Source organism: Spea bombifrons, chromosome 2, assembly GCF_027358695.1.
Source record: "Spea bombifrons isolate aSpeBom1 chromosome 2, aSpeBom1.2.pri, whole genome shotgun sequence".
NCBI lineage: Eukaryota > Metazoa > Chordata > Amphibia > Anura > Pelobatidae > Spea > Spea bombifrons.
The window spans coordinates 3,060,625-3,082,733 of record NC_071088.1 but is presented as its reverse complement, the minus strand read 5'-3'; the positions used below and the strand labels follow the sequence as shown (position 1 = coordinate 3,082,733).

At 48.7% G+C, this 22,109-nt stretch overlaps 2 protein-coding genes across 4 annotated transcripts; both read left to right on the top strand.

Moving 5' to 3' along the window:
- Positions 1-2,491: 2,491 nt before the first annotated feature.
- Positions 2,492-9,831, top strand: NAA50 (N-alpha-acetyltransferase 50, NatE catalytic subunit). 2 transcript variants are annotated; one of them, XM_053455305.1, is made up of 5 exons: positions 2,492-2,713; positions 7,168-7,301; positions 7,638-7,757; positions 7,921-7,987; positions 9,281-9,831. In XM_053455305.1, exons 1-5 carry the CDS (start codon positions 2,706-2,708, stop codon positions 9,450-9,452), a joined length of 501 nt encoding a protein of 166 aa, XP_053311280.1. In that variant the 5' UTR covers positions 2,492-2,705; the 3' UTR covers positions 9,453-9,831. The 2 variants fall into 2 exon arrangements, with proteins under 2 accessions (XP_053311280.1, XP_053311279.1); XM_053455304.1 differs by having other exon boundaries at positions 2,493-2,713; positions 7,165-7,301.
- Positions 9,832-10,423: 592 nt separating this feature from the next.
- Positions 10,424-22,007, top strand: USF3 (upstream transcription factor family member 3). 2 transcript variants are annotated; one of them, XM_053455295.1, is made up of 8 exons: positions 10,424-10,609; positions 12,074-12,186; positions 13,502-13,609; positions 13,801-13,865; positions 13,956-13,984; positions 14,724-14,806; positions 15,388-15,484; positions 15,650-22,007. In XM_053455295.1, the coding sequence occupies exons 4-8, from the start codon at positions 13,819-13,821 to the stop codon at positions 21,910-21,912; spliced, it is 6,519 nt and encodes a 2,172-aa protein (XP_053311270.1). In that variant the 5' UTR covers positions 10,424-10,609; positions 12,074-12,186; positions 13,502-13,609; positions 13,801-13,818; the 3' UTR covers positions 21,913-22,007. The 2 variants fall into 2 exon arrangements, with proteins under 2 accessions (XP_053311270.1, XP_053311269.1); XM_053455294.1 differs by having other exon boundaries at positions 13,499-13,609.
- The last annotated feature ends 102 nt before the right edge of the window (positions 22,008-22,109 follow it).

Below are 22,109 nucleotides of genomic sequence, written 5' to 3'. Positions count from 1 at the left end.
GCAGTAATGAAATTGCAGGTTATAGGCATACCTGGGAACTTGTGGGCTCCGGCTTCCCGGCCTCTACCCTGGCCAGGACTGCCGCTGACATCACCTCTACCATTTCTGCTGGGAGGCTGTTCCACTTATCTACCATCTTCTCTGTAAAGCGTTAGATTCCGGTCTCTTGTTGTGATTTTCTCCTCCTTTTAAAATAAATTCCCTCCCGTCCTTTATTAAATCCCTTTATGTATTTCAATGTCTCTCCCACCCCCCCCCTCTCTATATTTCTCCCCCTCTCTCTCTTCTCTCCCCAGAACTGGACATTTTGAGATCCCTCAGTCTTTCCTGATCTTTTTTATCCTGTAAACCATTCCCCATTTTAGTCGCTTCCTCTAAACTCTTTCTAGAATGTAAATATCCTTATGCGGATGGGATCTCCAGAACTGTACCCACTACTCTAAGCGAGGTCTGACCAGAACCCCCTCCCTCTTACCGATACCTCTCGCTAAAATATATATGCACGCCACCGGTCAAAAGTTTGGGTTCACTCAGAAATGTCCTTGTTTTTGAAAGAAAAGCACATTTTCCCATAAAAAAACATGAAATGGATTAGAAATCCAGCACAGATGGGGTTAATGCTGTAAATGACTATTTTTAACGGAATCTCTTCTTAGACGCCCATCAGACCGGCCGCCTTCTTCCGTTGCTCCGCGTTCCAGATCTTATATCGCCCATTGTAGGCGTTTTCGAAAGCAGACGGGGGTCAGCGTGGGCTCCCTGACTGCTCTGCGGACCCACAGCCCCCCGTACACAACAAACTGCGATGCTCTGCGTGTTCTGACTCCTTTCTATCAGAACCGGCAGTAACTTTTTCAGCAGTTTGAGCTCCAGCGGCCTTCACTCCCCCCCCCGCATCAATCAGCCTCGGCCCCCCATCACCGCTTTTCCTTCCTTGGACCACTTTTCTCTGGGAACCCCCTACAAGTTTTGGAGATGTTCTGACCCCGTCATCTCACCATAAAAACTTGGCAATCTCACTCAGATCCTTACGCTGCCCGTTTCTCCTGCTGTAAAGACTCAAACCTTAATCAGTCGTTGGTCTCGTCTTAGATTCAGGAGCCGTATGTCTATCCCATGCATGTTTAATCCCCTCGCTGTATTACCCTCTACCACCTCAGCTGGGAGGCTGTTCCACTTATCTAGATTCAGGAGCTATATGCCCTATATCTCGTGCGTGTTTACATGCCCCCAACTGTCCTGATAATTAAAAAAATAACCTCTGTTGCTGTGAACTACTCTTCTAATGATTCCCAGCCAGCATCACGGTGGACACCTGTCTGACTGAGAATCATGGGAATTGTAGTTCACAGCTGAGCTAACATCTTCAGCTTTACTGATTGCACTTCCCATGATGCTCAGCCAGCATCATGGAAGCAGACGATATGACAGGTGTTAGTTGTCAATTACAACTCCCGTGATGCCTAGTCATGGTGGACACCTGGCTGAGCATCATGGGAATTGTAGTCCACAGCTAACATCTGCAGCTTTATCTATTGTTAACTGCACTTCCCATGATGCTCAGCCAGCATCATGGAAGAAGTATGTCTGGCTGAGCCTCGTGGGAATTCAGTTCAATGTGTTGGATATTTTTAATATGCTGATGCAAATGAAGCGTGTTTTAAGATGCGAGCGCGACATTGCGATTTACAAAAAGGTGCGTCCGTCTTCACATTTTGAAATGTTGGGACGTATGTCGCTATATTACCCTCTACCACTTCTGCTGAGAGACCGTTCCACATATCTACCACCCCTCTGTATCCAGGATAGCCACATACCCATCCCATGTATGTGGAACGATCTGGGACAGTTTGTGACGCTTCATGATTTATAGATAATAAATATGAATGTGAAAGGAAACCTCGTCAGATATAAACAGACGTTTAATGAAAGTGTCACTGGTTTCATGGGGAAGGAAAGTATTTAATAGAATGGCTAGGTGGGGCTATGACGTCATTAAAAATAACTCCAATGACATGCAAAGCAAATCAACAGCTGACCGTTAGCTCTGTGACACTCGCCCGGCAGAATGTGTTTGGCAGCCGTAAAGCGATACAGGAGCCAATCTCTTCAGGATGGACGCTGGTGATTGGCGGGACACGGAGATCCAAACGCAAGAGAAACTATGCAACTCTAAAGCAGTCTGTATTGCAAGCGCTACTCTTGTTTGCGTTTAGAAACAGTTCTGCATTAAAAAATATACGCTTTACAGAGCGAGCGCCTGTTTAGAATCAGAAGCGATGCTTTCCTTCTTGCTGTGCTCGTTTTCTCGGGCGTTTTGAGCTCTGCGCGGCCACAGCAATTCCTCCATGGGCGTTGCTGGGTGGCAGGCGCTCTGCGCGTGCGCATCTTACCATACGCACGCGCGGTGTGTGCTTTCCGGGCTTAGGCGGTCTCTGATTGGCGGGTACAGTGTGCATGCGCAGTCGTTCTCCCGGCTCGGGGCCTTGGCGCCATTCGGCAGGCAGAGTTGAAGCGCGTGCGTGCGGGCCGGTCACGTGTTGCAGGTGGGGAGGGCAGTTGCGAGTGTGAGCCGAAGTGACCTGAGAGCGGGGGGCATTATCTGCCCGGGCTGGGGCAGCACCGAGACCCCCGGATCCAGCGGCCGCCGCGGAACCTCAGAACGACTGTCACACAGTGTGGCCCCCACAGGACAGCCTGCAGACATGAAGGGGTGAGCCAACAGGGGTGGCAGGGACCACACGACACTGACATTACGCTAGGCAACGTAACAGACCTCCGCACGCGCCGCCCGCACCGCACACTGTCACGCACTATGAGTGACACAGAACACGCCGACGCGCACATGTATTCACTAAAGAGTCTGAGCGGAACCTCCATCTAACACCACGTTATGCGTGAGCCGGGCCCTGTATAATGTATAGTTAAACCAGTGAGCCGGGCCCTGTATAATGTATATATAAATCAGTGAGCCGGCCCCCTGTATAATGTATAGTTAAATCAGTGAGCCGGGCCCTGTATAATGTATAGTTGAATCATCGATCCGGCCCCCTGTATAATGTATAGATAAATCAGTGAGCCGGCCCCTGTATAATGTATAGATAGATCAGCGAGCCGGCCCCCTGTATAATGTATAGATAAATCAGTGAGCCGGCCCCTGTATAATGTATAGATAAATCCTTGAGCTGGTCCCTGTATAATGTATAGATAAATCAGTGACCGGCCCCTGTATAATGTATAGATAAATCAGTGAGCCGGCCACCTGTGTAATGTATAGATAAATCAGTGACCGGCCCCCTGTATAATGTATAGATAAATCAGCGAGCCGGCCACCTGTATAATGTATAGATAAATCAGTGACCGGCCCCCTGTATAATGTATAGATAAATCAGCGAGCCGGCCACCTGTATAATGTATAGTTAAATCAGCGAGCCGGCCACCTGTATAATGTATAGTTAAATCAGCGAGCCGCCCCTGTATAATGTATAGATAAATCAATGAGCCTCCCCTGTATAATGTATAGATAAATCAGTGACCGGCCCCTGTATAATGTATAGATAAATCAGTGAGCCGGCCACCTGTATGATGTATAGATAAATCAGTGACCGGCCCCCTGTATAATGTATAGATAAATCAGCGAGCCGGCCACCTGTATAATGTATAGTTAAATCAGCGAGCCGGCCACCTGTATAATGTATAGTTAAATCAGCGAGCCGCCCCTGTATAATGTATAGATAAATCAATGAGCCTCCCCTGTATAATGTATAGATAAATCAGTGAGTTGCCCCTGTATAATGTATAGATAAATCAGTGACCAGCCCCCTGTATAATGTATGGTGAAATCAGCGAGCTGGCCCCCTGTATAATGTATAGTTAGATCGGGGGGCTGACCCTCTGTATGATGTATGGTAAGGTGTGTATTTGAGCGGCCCGGTACAATGTATAGTTAAATCGGCGACCCGGCCGCTCCCGTTTGCGGTCGGTGTATCAGTCGGCGCAGCGTTGCAGATAATGCCCTGAGCGATTCTTCTTGCTGTTGGTTGTAATGGCGCTAAAATCGAGCGCCGTCTCTAATCGGCGTCAAACACATAAAGCTTTTACGATTTATTACACGGCCCCTCGGAGGTTATCCTGCAGGCCGGCTCCGGGTAAAGCGTCCGGCCGGTGTCTGCGCTGTATGTTCGCGTGTTGCGTGTAGGAGCCGTGTTACACTTGTGTGTTTTAGTGGCTTCCCGGGTTGCGGATATAAAATATTTGGGAGCCGCGGGGAGCGTCTTCATCTCCCTTGGTGTCAGACTGTAACAGAAACATAGAATGTGACGGTGGATAAGAGCCCCTGCCGGGGGCCGCTTGCTGTATTGTTGCCCCTGCCGGGGTGCCCCGCTCTGCTGGGTCCGAGGGGACGGGGCCGTCACCCTGTCTGCTTCTAAATAATATATATGAATGGGACTGGTGAGTAAATGTCACGGCCAGGCTGTCTCTTTACGTTCGCGGTGAGCGTCCCGCGTTGAACTCGGCACCGCTAGAGATCCGGCGAGTGGCCCCCTGATGGCCGCACTGGGGAGAAAGGAGGGCAACAAGGCAGAGAGATGTGCGAGACACGCTTTCCTCTTTAGTAAAGAAATCAGCCGTTTTTGCGCTTTTAGAAAGTAAGGATTTGAGCAATTTATATTCCCTGGTAATTTAAGATTTAGGTTTTCCTTACATTTTAAAGGTGAAAAATGTGAATAATCGGATCTTAAATCAGATGTTTGGGATATTTCCATCGGCCGACTTCTCCGTGTCTCTTTGGTTTAGCGCTCGCTCACGGAGTGTTTGCCGGCGGGCCGGTCGCGTTCAGCCGTCTGGTCGCTTCTGTCTATCCCCTTGTTTGTTATATACTCCTTATGTCCCGTTTACCCGGTGTACAGCGCTACGGAATATGATGGCGCTATATAAAACAAAAATATGCCGCGCTCCCTGCATCCTGACGGTCTGAGCGCCGAGCTATGACATCATTTCTCTGCGATGCGATTGGGTAGACGAAGCCAGCTGTTTGGGGGACGATACTGTACACCAGGGGCCTGCGTCCTGTTGATGAGGTCGGGGGTCTCGCGTGATGAGGTCGGGGGTCTCGCAGCGCACAGAGAACCAACATAGGTTAGAATGGAAACTAAGAGGGATTTAACCCTTTGGATTCTGCCGGTTAGTGAATGCTGAGCCGGAGGCTTTTGGGTGGTTATACTCCGTTTCAGACATCTGGTTATATTTGGGGTTTTGGAGGCGCTACACGCGTGATGTCAGACCCCAGCGTCCCATATATTTCTCACGCAGCCATCCTAGGGCTAGAGGGCCGATATATCCTCCCGCCGTAATGATGTGTGATCTCCGGGCGATGCGATTTAACACAAAGCGTATAAAGAGCAGCGGGTGGCAGCGCTCGAGGTCCGGCGGGTGGCCCCTGATGCCTGTGCTGGGAGTGGGGGGAGGTAGGGGGGGCAATAAGGCAGAGAGCTGTGCGAGACACGGTGCTAGTAAAATGCAGGCGCCAGGCAGCTGGCTTTAATCTATTCTCCATAGGCGCGGGGGTTAGACCTGCCAGGGCATTGCTTGACGGTAATGAAAGGGTTAAGGGCCACATGATAGCGGGGCCTGAAGGGCTGTTCCACACACAAGTAACATTTCTGACACTTCCCACGCTGTTACACTGTAGCAGACCGCCCGCATAACTCTGTTTCCATGGCAACGGCCTGTCCCTGTCTGGCTTTTGCATCATGTGACACTTAAGCGTTCCCTGAAAAATGGAACCTGAACACAATGGGGCGGGAGAAAAGCGCGGGCTTGGCCGTGGCATGTGGGCGGCTGGGGCTCTATCGCCTGCACGGGTCGTAGAACGAATCCCAGTTGTAGTTTCTATAGCAACGCAGAATCGGCTGCCTTTACAGGTTGGTTATTCTCATTGAAGACCCCGCGAGGCACGAAGATTTATCTCCCACCCACGCCGTGCGCGGTTACAGAAGATAAGACACTCCAGCCGTCGTATGGTGGGTGCGCGGCCACTTTCATTCGTCTCGTCTTAGATTCAGGAGCCGCGTGCCTGTATTGTATGTGTTTACATTCCCTCGCTGTATTAGCCTCTACCACCTCTGCAGTGAGGCTGTTCCACTTATCTACCACCTTTTTTTATTTATATAGAAAGACTTGTTTGTGACTCCTCGCAGCTGATTTTTTTGCCCGGCTTTGATTGATAAGGACCTGCTGGTTAAACTTAGTACAGAGATAGCGGTAAAAATAACTTGATGGAGGGACCCGCGAAGGGATCTGTCTGAGGGCAGCGCGTTCCTGCTCGCTGTGGTCGGGGGGGTATTTATAGCTGTGAGTAATCCGGTCCTTGCAGGAATCTGGCGAGTATGAAATACTTCTCCCGAGCTCCGCATTTAGACGCTGGCAGACAGAAGCCGGGGGGATGCCAGACAGCCCTTTAACCCGCTCGGATTCACCGACTACACGGCCTTTCAGACAGTTCCCCTGTCATATATCCCCCGGGGGGGTAATAAGCAGACCCACCATCATATATCCCCGGCGGGGGTAATAAGCAGACCCACCATCATATATCCCCCGCGGGGGTAATAGGCAGACCCACCATCATATATTATATCCCCCGCGGGGGTAATGTACATCGAGGTGAGACGGGGGGGGTTTCACGAGAGCCCGATGGACAATTCAGACTGTAAATGTGGAGCAGTTGCCATGGAAACCAGGGATTCTGTACATTGGAAACTTCACAGTGGTTATAAAATAGTTTGCTATTACCACCTTTATTCCTTAGCTTTGTATTGCATGCACGTATTCACTCGGGGGGTTATATTATCGGGTAATTTCCCCATCGGCCAGCACAGGGGGGCCGCGGGGGGGGGGTTGCTTGTTTGACGCCACGGCTTGTGTTTGATTTTTCTCCTCTCCTTCGTTGGGGTTTTCAGACTGCCCCCCCCCCTTCGGCACCCGTATCTATACTATATGTGGAATCCTATAGAATAACGTTGGCTTTCCGTCGCCCGTGGCAACATGATGAAATGTCAGGGGTTTAGCGTATCGCCTAAAGCATGCGTCGCCCGTCGCGGATCCATCAGTGCCGAGTCCCGATGTCCGCCGCGTGATATTTCATTGCCTTCTCCTTTGTTCCAGTAGCCGAATCGAGTTGGGAGACGTGACGCCGCATAACATAAAGCAGCTGAAGCGGTTGAACCAGGTGATCTTTCCCGTGAGCTACAATGACAAGTTCTACAAGGATGTGTTGGAGGTCGGGGAGCTCGCTAAACTCGGTGAGGAGCTCCTTACTGTCAGACTGCATGCGTGTAACACGCCGAGCGCACCCTGCCCCCGAAACAAGTCACGACACAACGCGGGATACAGGCTTCTGTCACTTCTGCTGGGAGGCTGTTCCACTTATCTACTACCCTCTTAGTAAAGTGACAAAAACAGCTTAGCTTACATATAGAAACCATTGCTTTTTTTTTTTTTTTAAAGGAAGCTTTTTAGGTTTCAAGTAATTTGCTGGAAGTTGGCTTTATTGCGGCCGAGCGCTGCTGCCTTTTTATGCCACGCAGATAACTTTCTTGTTACGTTTCCTGACTCCTTGTTTTCCTTCCTACCCGCAGCATATTTCAACGACATCGCAGTGGGTGCCGTGTGCTGCCGAGTCGACCATTCGCAGAACCAGAAGCGGCTCTACATCATGACTCTAGGCTGTCTGGCTCCGTATCGCAGGCTAGGAATAGGTAAGAGCGGTGGGTTCACACCCCCCCCCCCCGGCGTGCCGAGGAGTACTAAAGCGCTATAATGGCAGCCCCTCGCGCTCGCCCCGGCCCCTCGGTGTCACTGTTTGGGAGATATAAGAGAGCATATATTTGCACGCTCTTGTTTTTTTTTTTGTCTCAACAGGAACAAAAATGTTGAACCACGTCTTGAACATTTGTGAAAAAGACGGCACCTTCGACAACATCTATCTGTAAGATCACGGCTCCTCTACATAATAATATAAAATAAATGATGAAAATATCTTCCCGCCTTGAGCCTGTCCGTAGAAACCTCCCAGGGTTATCTGCCGTTAAAAGGTTTGGGGTCACTCAGCTGTTTTCTTGGGAAACAAGGACATTTCTGGCTGTAACATAATTACAAAAACCTTTTAAACTTAAACTTGGATCAGCGAACACAACGTGCCATCACACAGGAGTGATGGGAGTGATAAAGGGCCATTGGGACACAGGAGCGATGGGAGTGATAAAGGGCCATCACACAGGAGTGATGGGAGTGATAAAGGGCCATGGGAACACAGGAGTGATGGGAGTGATAAAGGGCCATTGGAACACAGGAGTGATGGGAGTGATAAAGGGCCATCACACAGGAGTGATGGGAGTGATAAAGGGCCATGGGAACACAGGAGTGATGGGAGTGATAAAGGGCCATGGGAACACAGGAGTGATGGGAGTGATAAAGGGCCATTGGAACACAGGAGTGATGGGAGTGATAAAGGGCCATCACACAGGAGTGATGGGAGTGATAAAGGGCCATGGGAACACAGGAGTGATGGGAGTGATAAAGGGCCATGGGAACACAGGAGTGATGGGAGGGATAAAGGGCCTCTATGCCTATGAAGATATTCTATTAAAAATCAGCCGTTTCCAGCTACAATGGTCATTTACAGCATTAACCCCGTCTGCGCTGGATTTCTGATCAATATCATGTTACTTAAAATGGACAAAATTTGCTTTTCTTTCATAAACAAGATTTCTAAGTGACCCCACACTTTTTACTGGAAGTTTGTAGAGTGCTTTATGCCAACATTGCACAAATACCTGAACTCGTCTCGCGGCGGAGACGGCATGTAAAGAGTGATCGATACACCAAGGGTCTTGGATGATTTAGATGCTTGTGGATATGAGTAAGAACCTGTTGGTCTTGAAAGTTAATGGACTAGTTAGTGTGACTAGTTAACCAGTCAAACCATGACTCACTGAGCCAGACCACAATATCACATTCCTTCAGTTACAACTTTGCTGTTTGTTTATCCTTTGTTTTATATATATATATATATATATATATATATATATATATATATATATATATATATATATATATATATAAATATATATAAATCTATCTTTCCCATGATTCCCTCGTGTAATGTATGTATTAATATTTTTAACAAGTGTTAATTTTGCTTACATTATTATATTTAATTTATTTTACCGCCAGTACTACTTTTTTTTTCACAGCATTTTCCTTTTTTGGATTATTTTAGGCACGTCCAGATCAGCAACGAATCCGCCATAGACTTCTACAGAAAGTTTGGCTTTGAGATCATCGAAACCAAGAAAAATTATTACAAGAGGATAGAGCCCGCGGACGCCCACGTTCTGCAGAAAAACCTGAAGGTCTCGTCTCCCGGCCAGAACACGGACGCGCAAAACTGAGAGGGAACCCCACAGACACTTCTCGCACTCGCTCGCCGCCAAATCCGGGAAGAGACCCGTCGAGTTAACTCGCCCCGTACACTTCTATCTCTTCTTCCTTCTCCACTTCCAAAATACAAATAATAAATAAAATGATACGCTTCTTGCGAGCGCCGTACGCCGTCTGTCACACACTCTGTCGGGCTGAACTCTGAAATGTTTTCCCCATTTGCGGAGATCCTAAAAGTAAAAGGTGTTGGGAGGGGGAGGGGGGCGCCGTATGGATTTCTCTTAGCTTTTCGACATGTTTTTCCTTTTGTTTGAGAGAGTTGAGTGGCTTCTATTAGTCTGGAATAGTCTTTAAATAAAATCAAATTTCTTTTTAGCATTCGCTTTCTAACCTCGCTTGATTCTTTGAAATGAAACGTCGTTTTAAGGCCAATTTGTGTTTTTATATAATACATATATCTCAATATGGAAAAATGAAATGGTAGCATAGAACCTGCTGGCAGATCGGCCCCCGTCTAGTCGCCCGTTACTCCTGTAAAGACTTAAACCTTAATCGTTGGTCTGGTCTTCGATTTGACCTCTGACCCTCTAGTGTTAGATTCTGGTCTTTTTTTTTTTTTTGCTTCTTTGAATTAAACTTTAAATGTGTCTCTCTTCTACACCTAACTTCTCAGAAAATACGATTAATTACAATTATTGGTTCGCCCATATCAGCAGGAGCACACTATAGCAAGGTATTTAATATAGAAAACCGAAGGTAAACGTTCTCACACCTCTTGTGGCGGTCTCCGGTGTTTGGAGCTCTGCCAGGTCACGGCACTTCCGCCTTGGGAGGTGCTGGTTGGCAGGTACCTCAGCGCGTGCGCAAAGCGTTCGTTCCGGGCTCTGGTTCGTGCGGACACAGTACGCATGCGCGGTTTGCTTTCCGTGCTTAGGGGTCCTTGGCGCCATTCTGCAGCCTGAGTTGGGGCGCCTGCGTGCGGGCCGGTCACGTGCTGCAGGTGGGGAGGGCTGTGGAGAGTGAACCGAAGTGACCTGAGAGCGGGGGGGGGCAGTATCTGGCCGGGCTGAGGCAACACCGAGACTCCCGGATCCAGCGGCCGCCGCGGAGCCTCATAACGACTGTCACACAGTGTGGCCCCCACAGGACAGCCTGCAGACATGAAGAGGTGAGCCGGCCGGGGTCAGCAACTGTACGACACCACACAACATAACACTACACGACACTGCACCACACAACACAGCATGACAACACACAACATAACACCACACGGCACTGCACCATAACACTACAGCATAACACCACACAGCACGACACGACACTACATAGCATGGTACTGCACGACACAACACAGGCATTACACTGCACCACACAGCATATCACAAGCTCTGCACAGTAACATTACCCTAATAACACTAACACTACACAACACTGACATTACCCTACTAACACTACACAACACAACACTGACATTACCCCAATAACACTAACACAACACCACACAACACAGTGACATTACCCTACTAACACAACACAACACTGACATTACCCCAATAACACTACAGAACACAACACTGACATTACCCCAATAATACTAACACAACACCACACCACACAGCATATACATTACCCTAATAACACTAACCCTACACAACACTAACATTACCCTGCTAACACTACACAACACTAACATTACCCCAATAACACAACAGAACACAACACTGACATTACCACAATAACACTAACACTACACAACACTAACATTACCCTAATAACACTAACACTACACAACAATAACATTACCCTAATAACACTAACACAACACTGACATTACCCTAATAACACTAACACAACACCACACCACACAACACTGACATTACCCTAATAACACTAACCCTACACAACACTAACATTACCCTACTAACACTACACAACACTAACATTACCCCAATAACACTACAGAACACAACACTGACATTACCACAATAACACTAACACTACACAACACTAACAATACCCTGCTAACACTGACATTACCTCAATAACAGTAACACTACACAACACTAACATTACCCTGATAACACTAACACTACACAACACTAACATTACCCTGCTAACACAACACTGACATTACCCCAATAACACTAACACTACACAACACTAACATTACCCTGATAACACTAACACTACACAACACTAACATTACCCTGCTAACACAACACTGACATTACCCCAATAACACTAACACTACACAACACTAACATTACCCTGATAACACTAACACTACACAACACTAACATTACCCTAATAACACTAACACAACACCACACAACACTGACATTACCCTAATAACACTAACATTACCCCAATAACACCAACACCACACAACACTGACATTACCCTAATAATACTACACAACACTTACACTACACGACTCAACACTGACACTCCCCCAAATAACGCTGACGCTATAAACCGGCGGTAAAATAACAACTTTGACACTACCCTGAACGACACTGCGCTGTCATCACTCCCGTTACACAGCTCCGTCCCGACACTTATTGTGTAGAACACTGTGACGCACGCCGACACTACTCCGTGCTGCTTATTAACCCTTTGTTATTGTTTGCAGCGTCGGTGTGACGGGCGTCTGTAATGAAAGGACTTCTTCTGACCGGGTCTCTGCCGTCATCTACCGGCTGGAGCTGAACGGCTCGCTCTGAAAGCTAATCCCGGATCTGCGAGGTGCGTGTTTATTTATTATCTCGCTTCAGAGGATGGGTACGCGACGCGTTGCCACGCGGGCCGGGGGCTGTTTCTGAGCTCAGGAAGGGGGTTCTCGATAAACCCAATTATTAAAAAAAAATAGTTTTTTTCTATACCGCCAACAATTCCTGCAGCGCTCCTTACAGTCCCTACATTCAAAGGGTCTGACAAAACTAGAACCAACAGACGAACCGAAACGTTGGGTAAAAAGGCCTCGGCTTGTGAGCTTACAATCTACAATTATTACTGTATTCTTTCCTCTAAAGGGTTAATCAAACAAAGCAACGCAGACTTTTAAGAAACGTTCGGTTTCTACAGAAGTTTCTCTGGCGCTCCGAAGAAGTTAGTGCTGTTGCTTGGAAACCAAGGCGTTCACCAAGTACCTCTTGTTCTTGAGACGCTCCGATGCGGAGTTGCTTGCGCGTTGGATGTTGTCTCGCTGCATTAGCGCTCTGTGTGCAGTTCACTTCCTCATCATTCCCTGATACAAAGCAGCATTCGCAGTGTGTTTGATCCTGACGAGGTCCCTAGTGGGGGGCCGGTTTATTCTAGGCTGCGTGGCATTGCATGGCAGTCCTGCATCGTTTTAGTGAAGGTGCGTCCGAGTCCGGCCCGCTAGGATACGGCGTGAAGGCTGAGAATACGCAAATCAGTGGTTTTAATCAGTAATGCGGGTTCATTAATCTATTGAGATTTAAGTTAAGTTATTGAGGTGAAACTGCAGCACCCCTGTCAATAAACATACAATACCTTTTGGGCAGAAGTCTTACCATTTATTTTTATTACACGGGTCGCTTAAAAATAGCCTTTTAAAGATAGCGTGTCATTTTCTGTTTCGAAACAACAGTTTTATAAAATACGTTGGGTTTTGGTGTCCTAATCGCCCAGAAACTTCCGTGCCGACTTCTGAGAGCCTCCGGAAGCAGGACTTTATTAGCGCTTCCCGTAAATAATCATCTGAATGTGGTATCTGGCTTCTTGGATGGAACCGCGTGAAATAAAACCTAGTGTTTAGCACCAAAAAAACAAAATATGCTCCTGTACAAAGTGCCGCTGAGGGGCCACATCTTCCCGTGAGTTGTGTTTAGTTCACACTGGTGCTTTTTTTATTGCACTTTTTTGGTATTTTAAACACAAATTGTCCCAGAGAATAGAAGATACCGGACTGACACCCGGTTACCCGCCCGGTTACCTCTGCCATTCAGTGTCCCCTTTTGCTGAATTTGTGCTGCGTTTATGTGAATTCCTGATATATGTTGTTTTTGTTTTTTCCTCCTCGTTTCCCGTGCAGTAGAATGAAGTATGGGGAGACTTTTCTGTTAGCACCGTACGAGGCGGCCGCCGGGGACCTGCTGAATCTGAGTATAGAGACGTCCGGATACTCCCAGGCCCAGCATTGGAGGTGAGTAGGATTTTCCGAGTGCAAACAGATCATGTAAAGCGTACTTCGCTGCGTGCACTGATGTGTTTGCAGACACCTGCCGGGGGGGTCTAGCTGGTGCAGTTGGCGGCGCATGCACAGCGGTTATATTAGCTTGTGTATAATTCATAGATTATTATTATTGGTTTCTGATTATGTGTCTTCTTGGTTAGCTGTCTCCGTGCGTAAGAATGCCGGAAATGACTCAGAACGAGACTCTTACGAAGACGCGGCACAGGTACGTGAAAAGTTGCCGACCCTTGTTGGGTGTTTTTTGTTTTTTTCCCCGTTTTTTTCTATTGTCTAAAATGTGTTCATTTTTTTATAGGAAGAAAAATAGAGAGAGTCACAATGAGGGTGAGTGTGATCCTCCATAGACGAAAGATCTAAGTCTGACCGCTGTAATGGCTGCGGTGATCCTGTCAGCTACCGATGTGCTGAAACTGTAAATTTATACCAATTTAAATATCAGTCACATAATGTATTGGTAACCGGTCGTATGTGAACTTCCAGCAAAGGTGCATTTGTCCCCCCCATGCATAGGGGGAGATGCATATGGACAAAAGTGCCGCCTGTGCAGTGCCGCGCATGCCTGTATACCAACTACAAGCCAGCTCCAACTCCAAGAGTTTCAGGCTATCTACCGAGACCCCCTCCCCGCACACATACGGGGCCTTTAAACACATACGCAAATTCATTATATTGTTAGAGAATGTTCTAAACCCCAGCATCTGGATAATCGCACAACTAAGTTCCTAGAAATAGCCAGTCAATCATATATTGTGATTATTTCCTGATTGCGCTAGGCTTTTGTGGACACCAGTAATTATCGTATTCACTAACAATGTACTACTGTATGTTGGTTATTGGCACCCGACCCCAAGCCATGCCCCAGTGGTGATAAATTCTGGAGTCTCGGCACAAGCACTTGGATCTCCATGCAAGGATTTATGAGAAATTCATAAGGATATAAGACAAGAACGTAATGTTTCCGGTACCTGTTCTGTGTGGTGAATTTTTGTTCTTTGTTGGGAACATAAAATAACTTTTTTTCTCTCTTTTATCCCATACTCCCATCGTGTGAACGCTGCTACAGTGGAGAGACATAGGAAGAAAAAGATAAACTCTGGCATAAGTCGCATTGGGGATCTCATACCTTGTTCGCCAGCATTGAAGCAGGTATGTTTAGCTATTCACTCAGATCTCATTAAAACTGGCTCATCATACGGTAAGTTTTGATGAAATATGCCTAAGGCTAAGTTACAAGAAGGATTCCTTCTGGCGTTGGTTCCCTCGCTTGAGAAGTGATATCGGCATAATATCTAAATAGAGAATTGGTTTACAGAATCCCAACTTAAATGTCTGATTTCCTAATTTCCCAGGAATATAAGAAGAGCAGATTCCCCATTAAACAATTACATTTGTGAGCTTTAGGGATTACCCACCGCACCTTATTGTTCTTAGATTCTGTCTGTCTGATTGTAAATTTGATTAACCTAATCAAAAAAGGTGGAAATACAGGGATTTAACAATTTCCCTGTTAAACGAGTGGCGGTTTTTCAGCGTTACAAAGGGATCTCGCTCAGTAATTCTCTGACTGTGTGCTCAGGTTATCCACTGCATGTTACCACTCCAGGCCTTTCTGATGTTAGTTGATGTAGGAAACATAATCCTGTAGGGCTTGAGGGGACGGGGACTATGTTAGTAGCCATCGCTGTCCTCCTCATTGTCTGGTTGATGCTTTGTTTCTTCACCTCCAGAGTAAAAATATGATCTTGGAGCAGGCGTTCAAGTACATCACAGAGCTCAAGAGACAAAACGATGAGCTCCTTCTTAACGGAGGTGACAAAGAACAAGGTGAGCCCTGTTTAAAAGGATTCCTACATAGCATGTCATCTAATAGTAATGCACTAGTGTTGGGTTAAAGAAGAATAGGATCTAAAAACCAGGCTAAATTACTAAAGAAATAATAAAGAAATAAAACATCCGTTCTAGAGCTTTGTTCTGATTTTGTATCTGCAGCTTGTGAGATAAGACGACTTAGGAAGCAACTGGCAGACATCCAGAAAGAAAACGCTCGCTACATAGAACTGCTGAAGAGCAACGATATCTGCCTGTACGATGACCCGACGCTGCATTGGAAAGGGAAAATGAGAAATGCCAAGGCTTCCTTCGTCGTTGCTGAGCCGGTCCAGAAACTTCCCCTCTGCTTGAACGGCACCCAGCTGAGTTCTTCTAACCACGGCCCCGCCATGCACGGGATCACGTTTAACGTGGGACAGAATCTGCAAAAGCAAACGGCGAACGTTGTGCCCGTGCAAAGGACTTGCAGTTTGGTGACGCCCGTTACTGTCTCCGGAGGGTACCCTTTAGGAAATAAACCCTGGCAGGCAAACGCTGTGATTGCGACCACGTCCGGGCTGCACCCACCTCTGTGTCTTCCCGTAACTGCCCAAGCTCCGAGCAATAACGACATCCCTGCGTCTAAAGGTGAACAGAGCGGTCCTTTTGCAGCAAGTTCCCAATCTTCTTCTTCTTTCCTCGCTGGTTTTGCAGGCCAGTTACACTGCTCTTCCACCCAAACATCGCAAGCAGAAAACGGCGCGGCTAATCTTTCTGGACAACAGCAAGACTTGCCAAGGACTTCTGCGCTGCCCTCTACCAGCTTTCCACCCAGCTCCTCGCTCCTGTCTTCTGAAGTGCCACCGGTCCCTGCGGCTGACATAAGTTTACAAGAGGCTCAAAACCTTGCGCAAGGACAGAGTTCGGACCCCCCTGGCTGCGTTGAAACTGTGAAAGATGCTGTAAAAGAAATGCTCGCAAGCACCAACGCTGAGCCCGTTCCTGTAATAACCGTCGCGTCCTTAGAAAATTCACCCCCGGGTGAGTTTCTGACGTCATCGGCTGTGGTCACGTTGACTGCCGCCCCTCTGGAGAGTAGCTGGTCCCTTTCCAGTTCTTTATCTGCTTCTGAGCAGAAAAACATAAGCAGCTTAACCAGGATCTCCTCCGATGGAAACACCCAAACCACATGGACGACGTTGCAGGTGGCAGGGAACACCGTTCAGCCTTTGAGTCAGACGTCCTCCACGGTCATCCCTATGCTGTTAACCGACCAACAGACGTTATCCAAGGATGTCTTAAATAGGCAGGCAACGGCTTGCATAAACTTAAATAGCTTTCTGGCTTCAGAAGCCAAGCCTGTGGAGCAAGTAATGGTAAAAATGCCTTCTTGCCAGCAGGTACCAGTTCAGTCTTTAATACCCCAACCACAAGCAACGGCAAATATTCTTCCGCTTAATCCTCCGGTGCAAGTCATTCAGGTGGCGCAGCCTATCGGCCCTGCGATCAACCCTGCTCCGGGTAACCAAAACATCATATTCCTTCAGCCTCCGACACCAGCTCCTTGTCCACCTGTCCTACGTGCGGAAGTTTCCAAGCCAGCGATGGGGCAGCAGATCGTTATTATTCAAGCGCCTACTAACCAAACCCAGCTCCCTGTCATGTCTGCTCAGCCAGCACCGTCTGTCGTGTTGCCTCTTAATACAAGCAATCCTGCAGTCTGTACGTCAAACACCGTGCAGCATTCTGTCACGCCGCAGACGGTTGGAGGAAAGCACCTTGTTCATATATTACCCAGACCCACGTCTGTACCGTCCAGCACCGTGCAGCCATGCCCTGTGTCTACGAGCGCGTCGAACCAGCAGACGCCAACAATTTCTCTGAACGGACATTTGTTTGCATTGCAGCCGGTAACTCCTTCAGCCGGTACTTCCAACCAAGCCCCGATGCAAATCATCCAACCGACTACCAGCGAAGATCCCAACACTAACGTGGCTCTCAACGCCTTTGGTGCTTTGGCCAACCTCAGTCAAAGCATCTCCCAGATGGCAGGGCAAAGCTGCGTGCAATTCTCAGTGAACCCTCCAACGGTTTCTTTAACGGGGGCTTCTGCGCCGGTTAATTGCATCTCTGTAGCTGGAGCCGGTGTTTCTGCAGCGACCACCGCTAGCTCACAAGCGTTACCTCTGCCCTCTACTCCTACAAAGCTCCTTCCCGTAAAGCCTGTCGGAGCGACACCATCGAACATCAAAGCCAAAAAGGCACCTAAGAAGCCCAGCGTTAAAAAGACAGCTGCCAAGAAAGAGCCTGTTGTGTCCGTTAAATCCGATTCTTTGATCGGGGAAACTTCAAAGCAGCAGCCAAGTTCTGAGAACCCCACGCAGGCAGGAGATACTGCCGGGCTAGTAACGTCGACTAATGGTGAACCCGACAAGCTTGATGCTTCAGGTGGTCATTCTAATAACATGATGGTTGGTGAAACAGGACCTTTGATGGTATTAAACCCCAGCGAGGAAGCCATCATGCTTACTGAAGAGCAGTTTTCCACGGAGTTTCCAAGTGCAGAAACGTGCGTAAGCGGAGAAGAACAAATACCCCATTCCAAGGCAGCGGAGGTCTTTAATACTTGCACTCCGACCAGCGATTCCCCCGTGACACCCGCCGGTAATCTTGTTCAGGGCTCTGTGGCGGTTGGCTTATCGCAGGATCAAACCACCTCGCAGACAGCTGAAGCTTCTGATGCTGCTGTTCATAAACCCTGCCTTGCTGAAGCGGATCCTCCGAGTTTAACGGCTACTCATCTGCTGGAAGTACAGATTTTGTCAGATGATCCAAAAGAGAGTTCTCCATCTTCTCTAAAATTAGACGGTAAGGAAGCTGCCGGCTCGGAGCTGCTAAACAGAAAAGCAAAGTCGAAAGAAATTCAGTCTACCGAGCAGATCGGCTCGGATGTTCTGCTTTTGAACACCTCGAGTGGCCACTCCGCGCAGCCATGCGTGTCCGAACACGAGGTCGCCGTCAGCAGTGCTTGCGTTAACAGACAGACGGACTCTCCTCTGTCCACAAGCTCCGGGAGTAGCCGGAATTTTTCGGTGGCATCTATGTTGCCGGATACGAGCAGAGAAGACGTTATCGTGACAGCGGTGCCTTCGTTTAATGGTTCTGCGTTTGCGGAACAGAGCGACATTGTGGCTGTGGCTGCCAGCGTTATCTTTGACCAAGAAGCCGTGACAAAAGGGAGCGCGAGGCTTCAGACAGAGGCCGGACGCGCGGTTTCAAGGGATATCGAGTGTGAAGTTTTATCGGGCGACTGTAGACACCCGTACAAGTCCCAATCGACAAAGGAAAACCTTGTTCAAGTTCCGACGGTGGCCAACTGTTTTAACCCTGTTGGTTGCGCGCCTCTTCCCGGTGGCGTTCGGTTGGAGGAGAAAAATTGTCCCGTGGGAATCAACAGCGCAAATCTCTCTCTGCAAATATCAACGTCTCTTTCCCAAACCGGCACCAGTCTCAGTATAAATAATTTAATACATCAGTCCGATGTCAACCACTCCGCCACCAGCTGCGCGAATGTTTCACAGCCGTCTGATCAAGTTGGCCTTTCTACAGCCTCTAATACAGGTAGCAACACCTACGAAAACCAGTCCTCGGCGTTGTCTGGTTACTCTCCGGAGCAGCTACAGACCTTACGGGCCACCGTCATGCAAGTGACCCAGGCCTCGGACTCCCTGTTAAAGCACGACGAGGGTAGGAAAGAGGCCAGCAAGCGCTGCGCCCACGAGGATGGGTTGCTTTCCGCAGCCAAGCGCCAAAAGCAGTGTCAGCCTCACGCTCGCCACGAAAGCTTACAGGACAGCCTTTCAGAGCAAAACAACATGTTGGTGTGCCGAGTCCCTACAAATGCCACCCCAACCGTCTCCTCCAGTAGCCAAAGCCACGTAGATGGGCTCTCTACCCTCTTCCCACCCAATAGCTTTGTAAACACAAACCTGAGACAGACGGACATGCGTTGCAGTTCTCAGCCTGCCGTTTCAGAACAAGGACAGCTGAGCACCCAGCATCTCCAGCCTTTGCCGCAGCTCACAGCTAACCAGCAGGTATCCCACTTACATAACAGCAACCCGTACCTGAAGCAGCAGCAGCAGCAGCATCAGAGCGGCCTTTTACGAGAGCAGCACCACTTGTATCAGCAGCACCACGTCGCGCACGCGGACAGCGGTATCCACTCGCAGTCCCATAACGTGCAACAGCAAAGACTCATCCAGCACGACGCGCAGATGCAAAAGAAGCGGGGGACGGTGCCGAGCGGACAGGCCACGCGGTTGTCTTTACAGCAGAAACATCAGCTTTCCGACCAAAATCGACAAAAGGGCGGCCAGCAGCACGGCCACCACCAGCAGATCCAGCAGCAGATGGCTCCTCACTTCGGGTCTTCGCAGGTAGATAAGACCTGTGAAAACAACGGACAGGGCCGGACCCATCACCCGCAGGCCCTCGTAAACCAGGAAATCCTTCACCAGCATCAGCAAGACGTCAGCAACAGACCACAGGGGCCGGTCGTGTCTTCGGAACATTTGACCGGCCACAGCCAAGTCCAAAGACTCATGACCTCGAGGTCTTTAGAGCAGCAGATGGTTTCTCAGGCCAGTATTGTTTCCAGGCCCACAAACATGACTTGCGCCCCGCATAGGCAGGAGAGAAACAGAGTTTCTAGTTATTCCGCCGAAGCCCTCATCGGCAAGAGCTCGTCGAGTTCTGAGCAGAGAATGGGCATTGCCGCTCAAAGGCTGCCCGACCAGCTTGAAATGAGAAAGTACATGGATGTTTCCCGAAATAAAAGTCTATCTGTTCATAACATGCAGAGCCGCATGGCCATGGACCATCCTGTGAACGACGGTCAGCATCTCCCCGATTGTCAGACGTTTAAGACGGGCAACTCCAACCAACAGCAATCGGGAGGCTTTGAGGGACAGACCTCAAGAAATAACGAAGTTAATCCAGTCTCTTCCATGAGGGGTATGCAGTCACAAGCCTATAGGATTAGTCAAAATCCCAATTCGGCCATGGATCGGCAAAAACACTTACCATATCAGCCGGTGCAAGAAGTACCGATCACAAACGCTGTACAGATCCGGGAGAACGAAAATTTGTGTCACCAAAGCTTTATGCAGAGTCTGCTAACCCCGCTCATCGGAGAGCAGATCGGCTCGAGTCAGAGATCCATACCGGGTCATCAGCGGTCGCAGTATAATCCATCCTCCGGCATCGAGTACAGCTGCCCTCCGGCGCGTGACTCTATCCATCTCCGAAGAGATAACGATGGGCCAGGCCGGGAGAGCTGCGACCTGGCTATGGGACAGGTGACCTCTAGAAATAATTCTTTAAGCATCCCGTTCTCCTCTTCTTCGGGAGATATTCAAGGCAGGAACACGAGCCCCCATTCCTCGATGCAGAAGTCAAATGTCATGCGGCAGACGGACAGCCACGGGTCAAAGAACCATTTGAATATTCAGGTGTCCATTAACATGCACGGAGTGGTTCATCCATCCATACCCCATCAACCGGGCGCCCATGGAAACGTTGACCAGCGACAGACCGTTCGACACGGGAATCCTCCAATAGCCCAACGCTCGAGGCATCCTTTACAAGAAGAAGCGGACTCTAAAGCCCGCCAGTCTGAAAGAAATCGGCCCGGGAACCAAAGACACGGCAATGTGTTCGATCCCACCCTCCCCCACCTTCCCCTCGCTGGCCCTGGCAGTATGATTATCGGGCGCCAGCAGTCCATCAATGAAAAGAGGACCGGCATCGTTCGCTTCATGCCAGACGGCCCTCAAGTAACCAGTGACAACCCCACCGCGGACCAGCACTCGCTGACCCAGAACTTTGGATTCCCTTTTATTCCTGAAGGGTCAATGAACCCGCCAATAAATGCGAACCCGTCTTTCATCCCCCCTGTCACGCAGGCTGCTGCCACCCGCACCCCGGCCTTAATCCCTGTTGATCCCCAGAACACCCTTCCATCCTTCTATCCTTCTTACTCCCCGGCACATCCGAGCTTGGCCAACGACATCACGATCCCTTACTTCTCCAACCAAATGTTTCCGAACCCTAGCACAGAAAAACCCAGCGGCGCCGGATTAAACAACCGCTTTGGATCCATCCTGTCTCCTCCGCGGCCCGTCGGCTTCTCGCAGACCACGTTCCCCCTTCTTCCGGACATGACGCCGATGCACATGACTAACCCGTCCCACCTGTCCAACTTCAACCTGACTTCTCTGTTTCCGGAGATCGCCACGGCCCTCCCGGCAGAGGGCTCAGCCATGTCTCCACTCCTCTCCATCTCTCACGCTTCAAACTCGGAATCTTCTAAGCAGTCGTCTAACCGGCCGGCTCATAACATAAGCCATATTCTGGGCCACGATTCCAGCTCCGCTGTATGAAGTCATTAAAAAAAACTTTTTTGTTTAGATCGAGAACGTTCCGTGTTGTCTCTAAAGGTCCGATTTGCTTGGCTTTCTGTTCATGGTCTCCGATATCGCCGGCAAATCCAAGGAGAGCCGCAGCTTTTTAAATTGTTTTATTAATTTATTTCATTTACAGATCAAGGTGATGGTTATTTTATAGTTTGCGGTGTATT

Coding starts and splice junctions, on each gene's coding strand:
- NAA50 (XM_053455304.1), top strand. Junction 7,758..7,920: donor GTATCGCAGGCTAGGAATAG/GTAAGAGCGGTG, acceptor TTGTCTCAACAG/GAACAAAAATGTTGAACCAC. Junction 7,988..9,280: donor ACCTTCGACAACATCTATCT/GTAAGATCACGG, acceptor GGATTATTTTAG/GCACGTCCAGATCAGCAACG.
- USF3 (XM_053455295.1), top strand. CDS start 13,819: ATGCCGGAAATGACTCAGAACGAGACTCTTACGAAGACGCGGCACAG. Junction 13,866..13,955: donor CTTACGAAGACGCGGCACAG/GTACGTGAAAAG, acceptor ATTTTTTTATAG/GAAGAAAAATAGAGAGAGTC. Junction 15,485..15,649: donor CGGAGGTGACAAAGAACAAG/GTGAGCCCTGTT, acceptor TTGTATCTGCAG/CTTGTGAGATAAGACGACTT.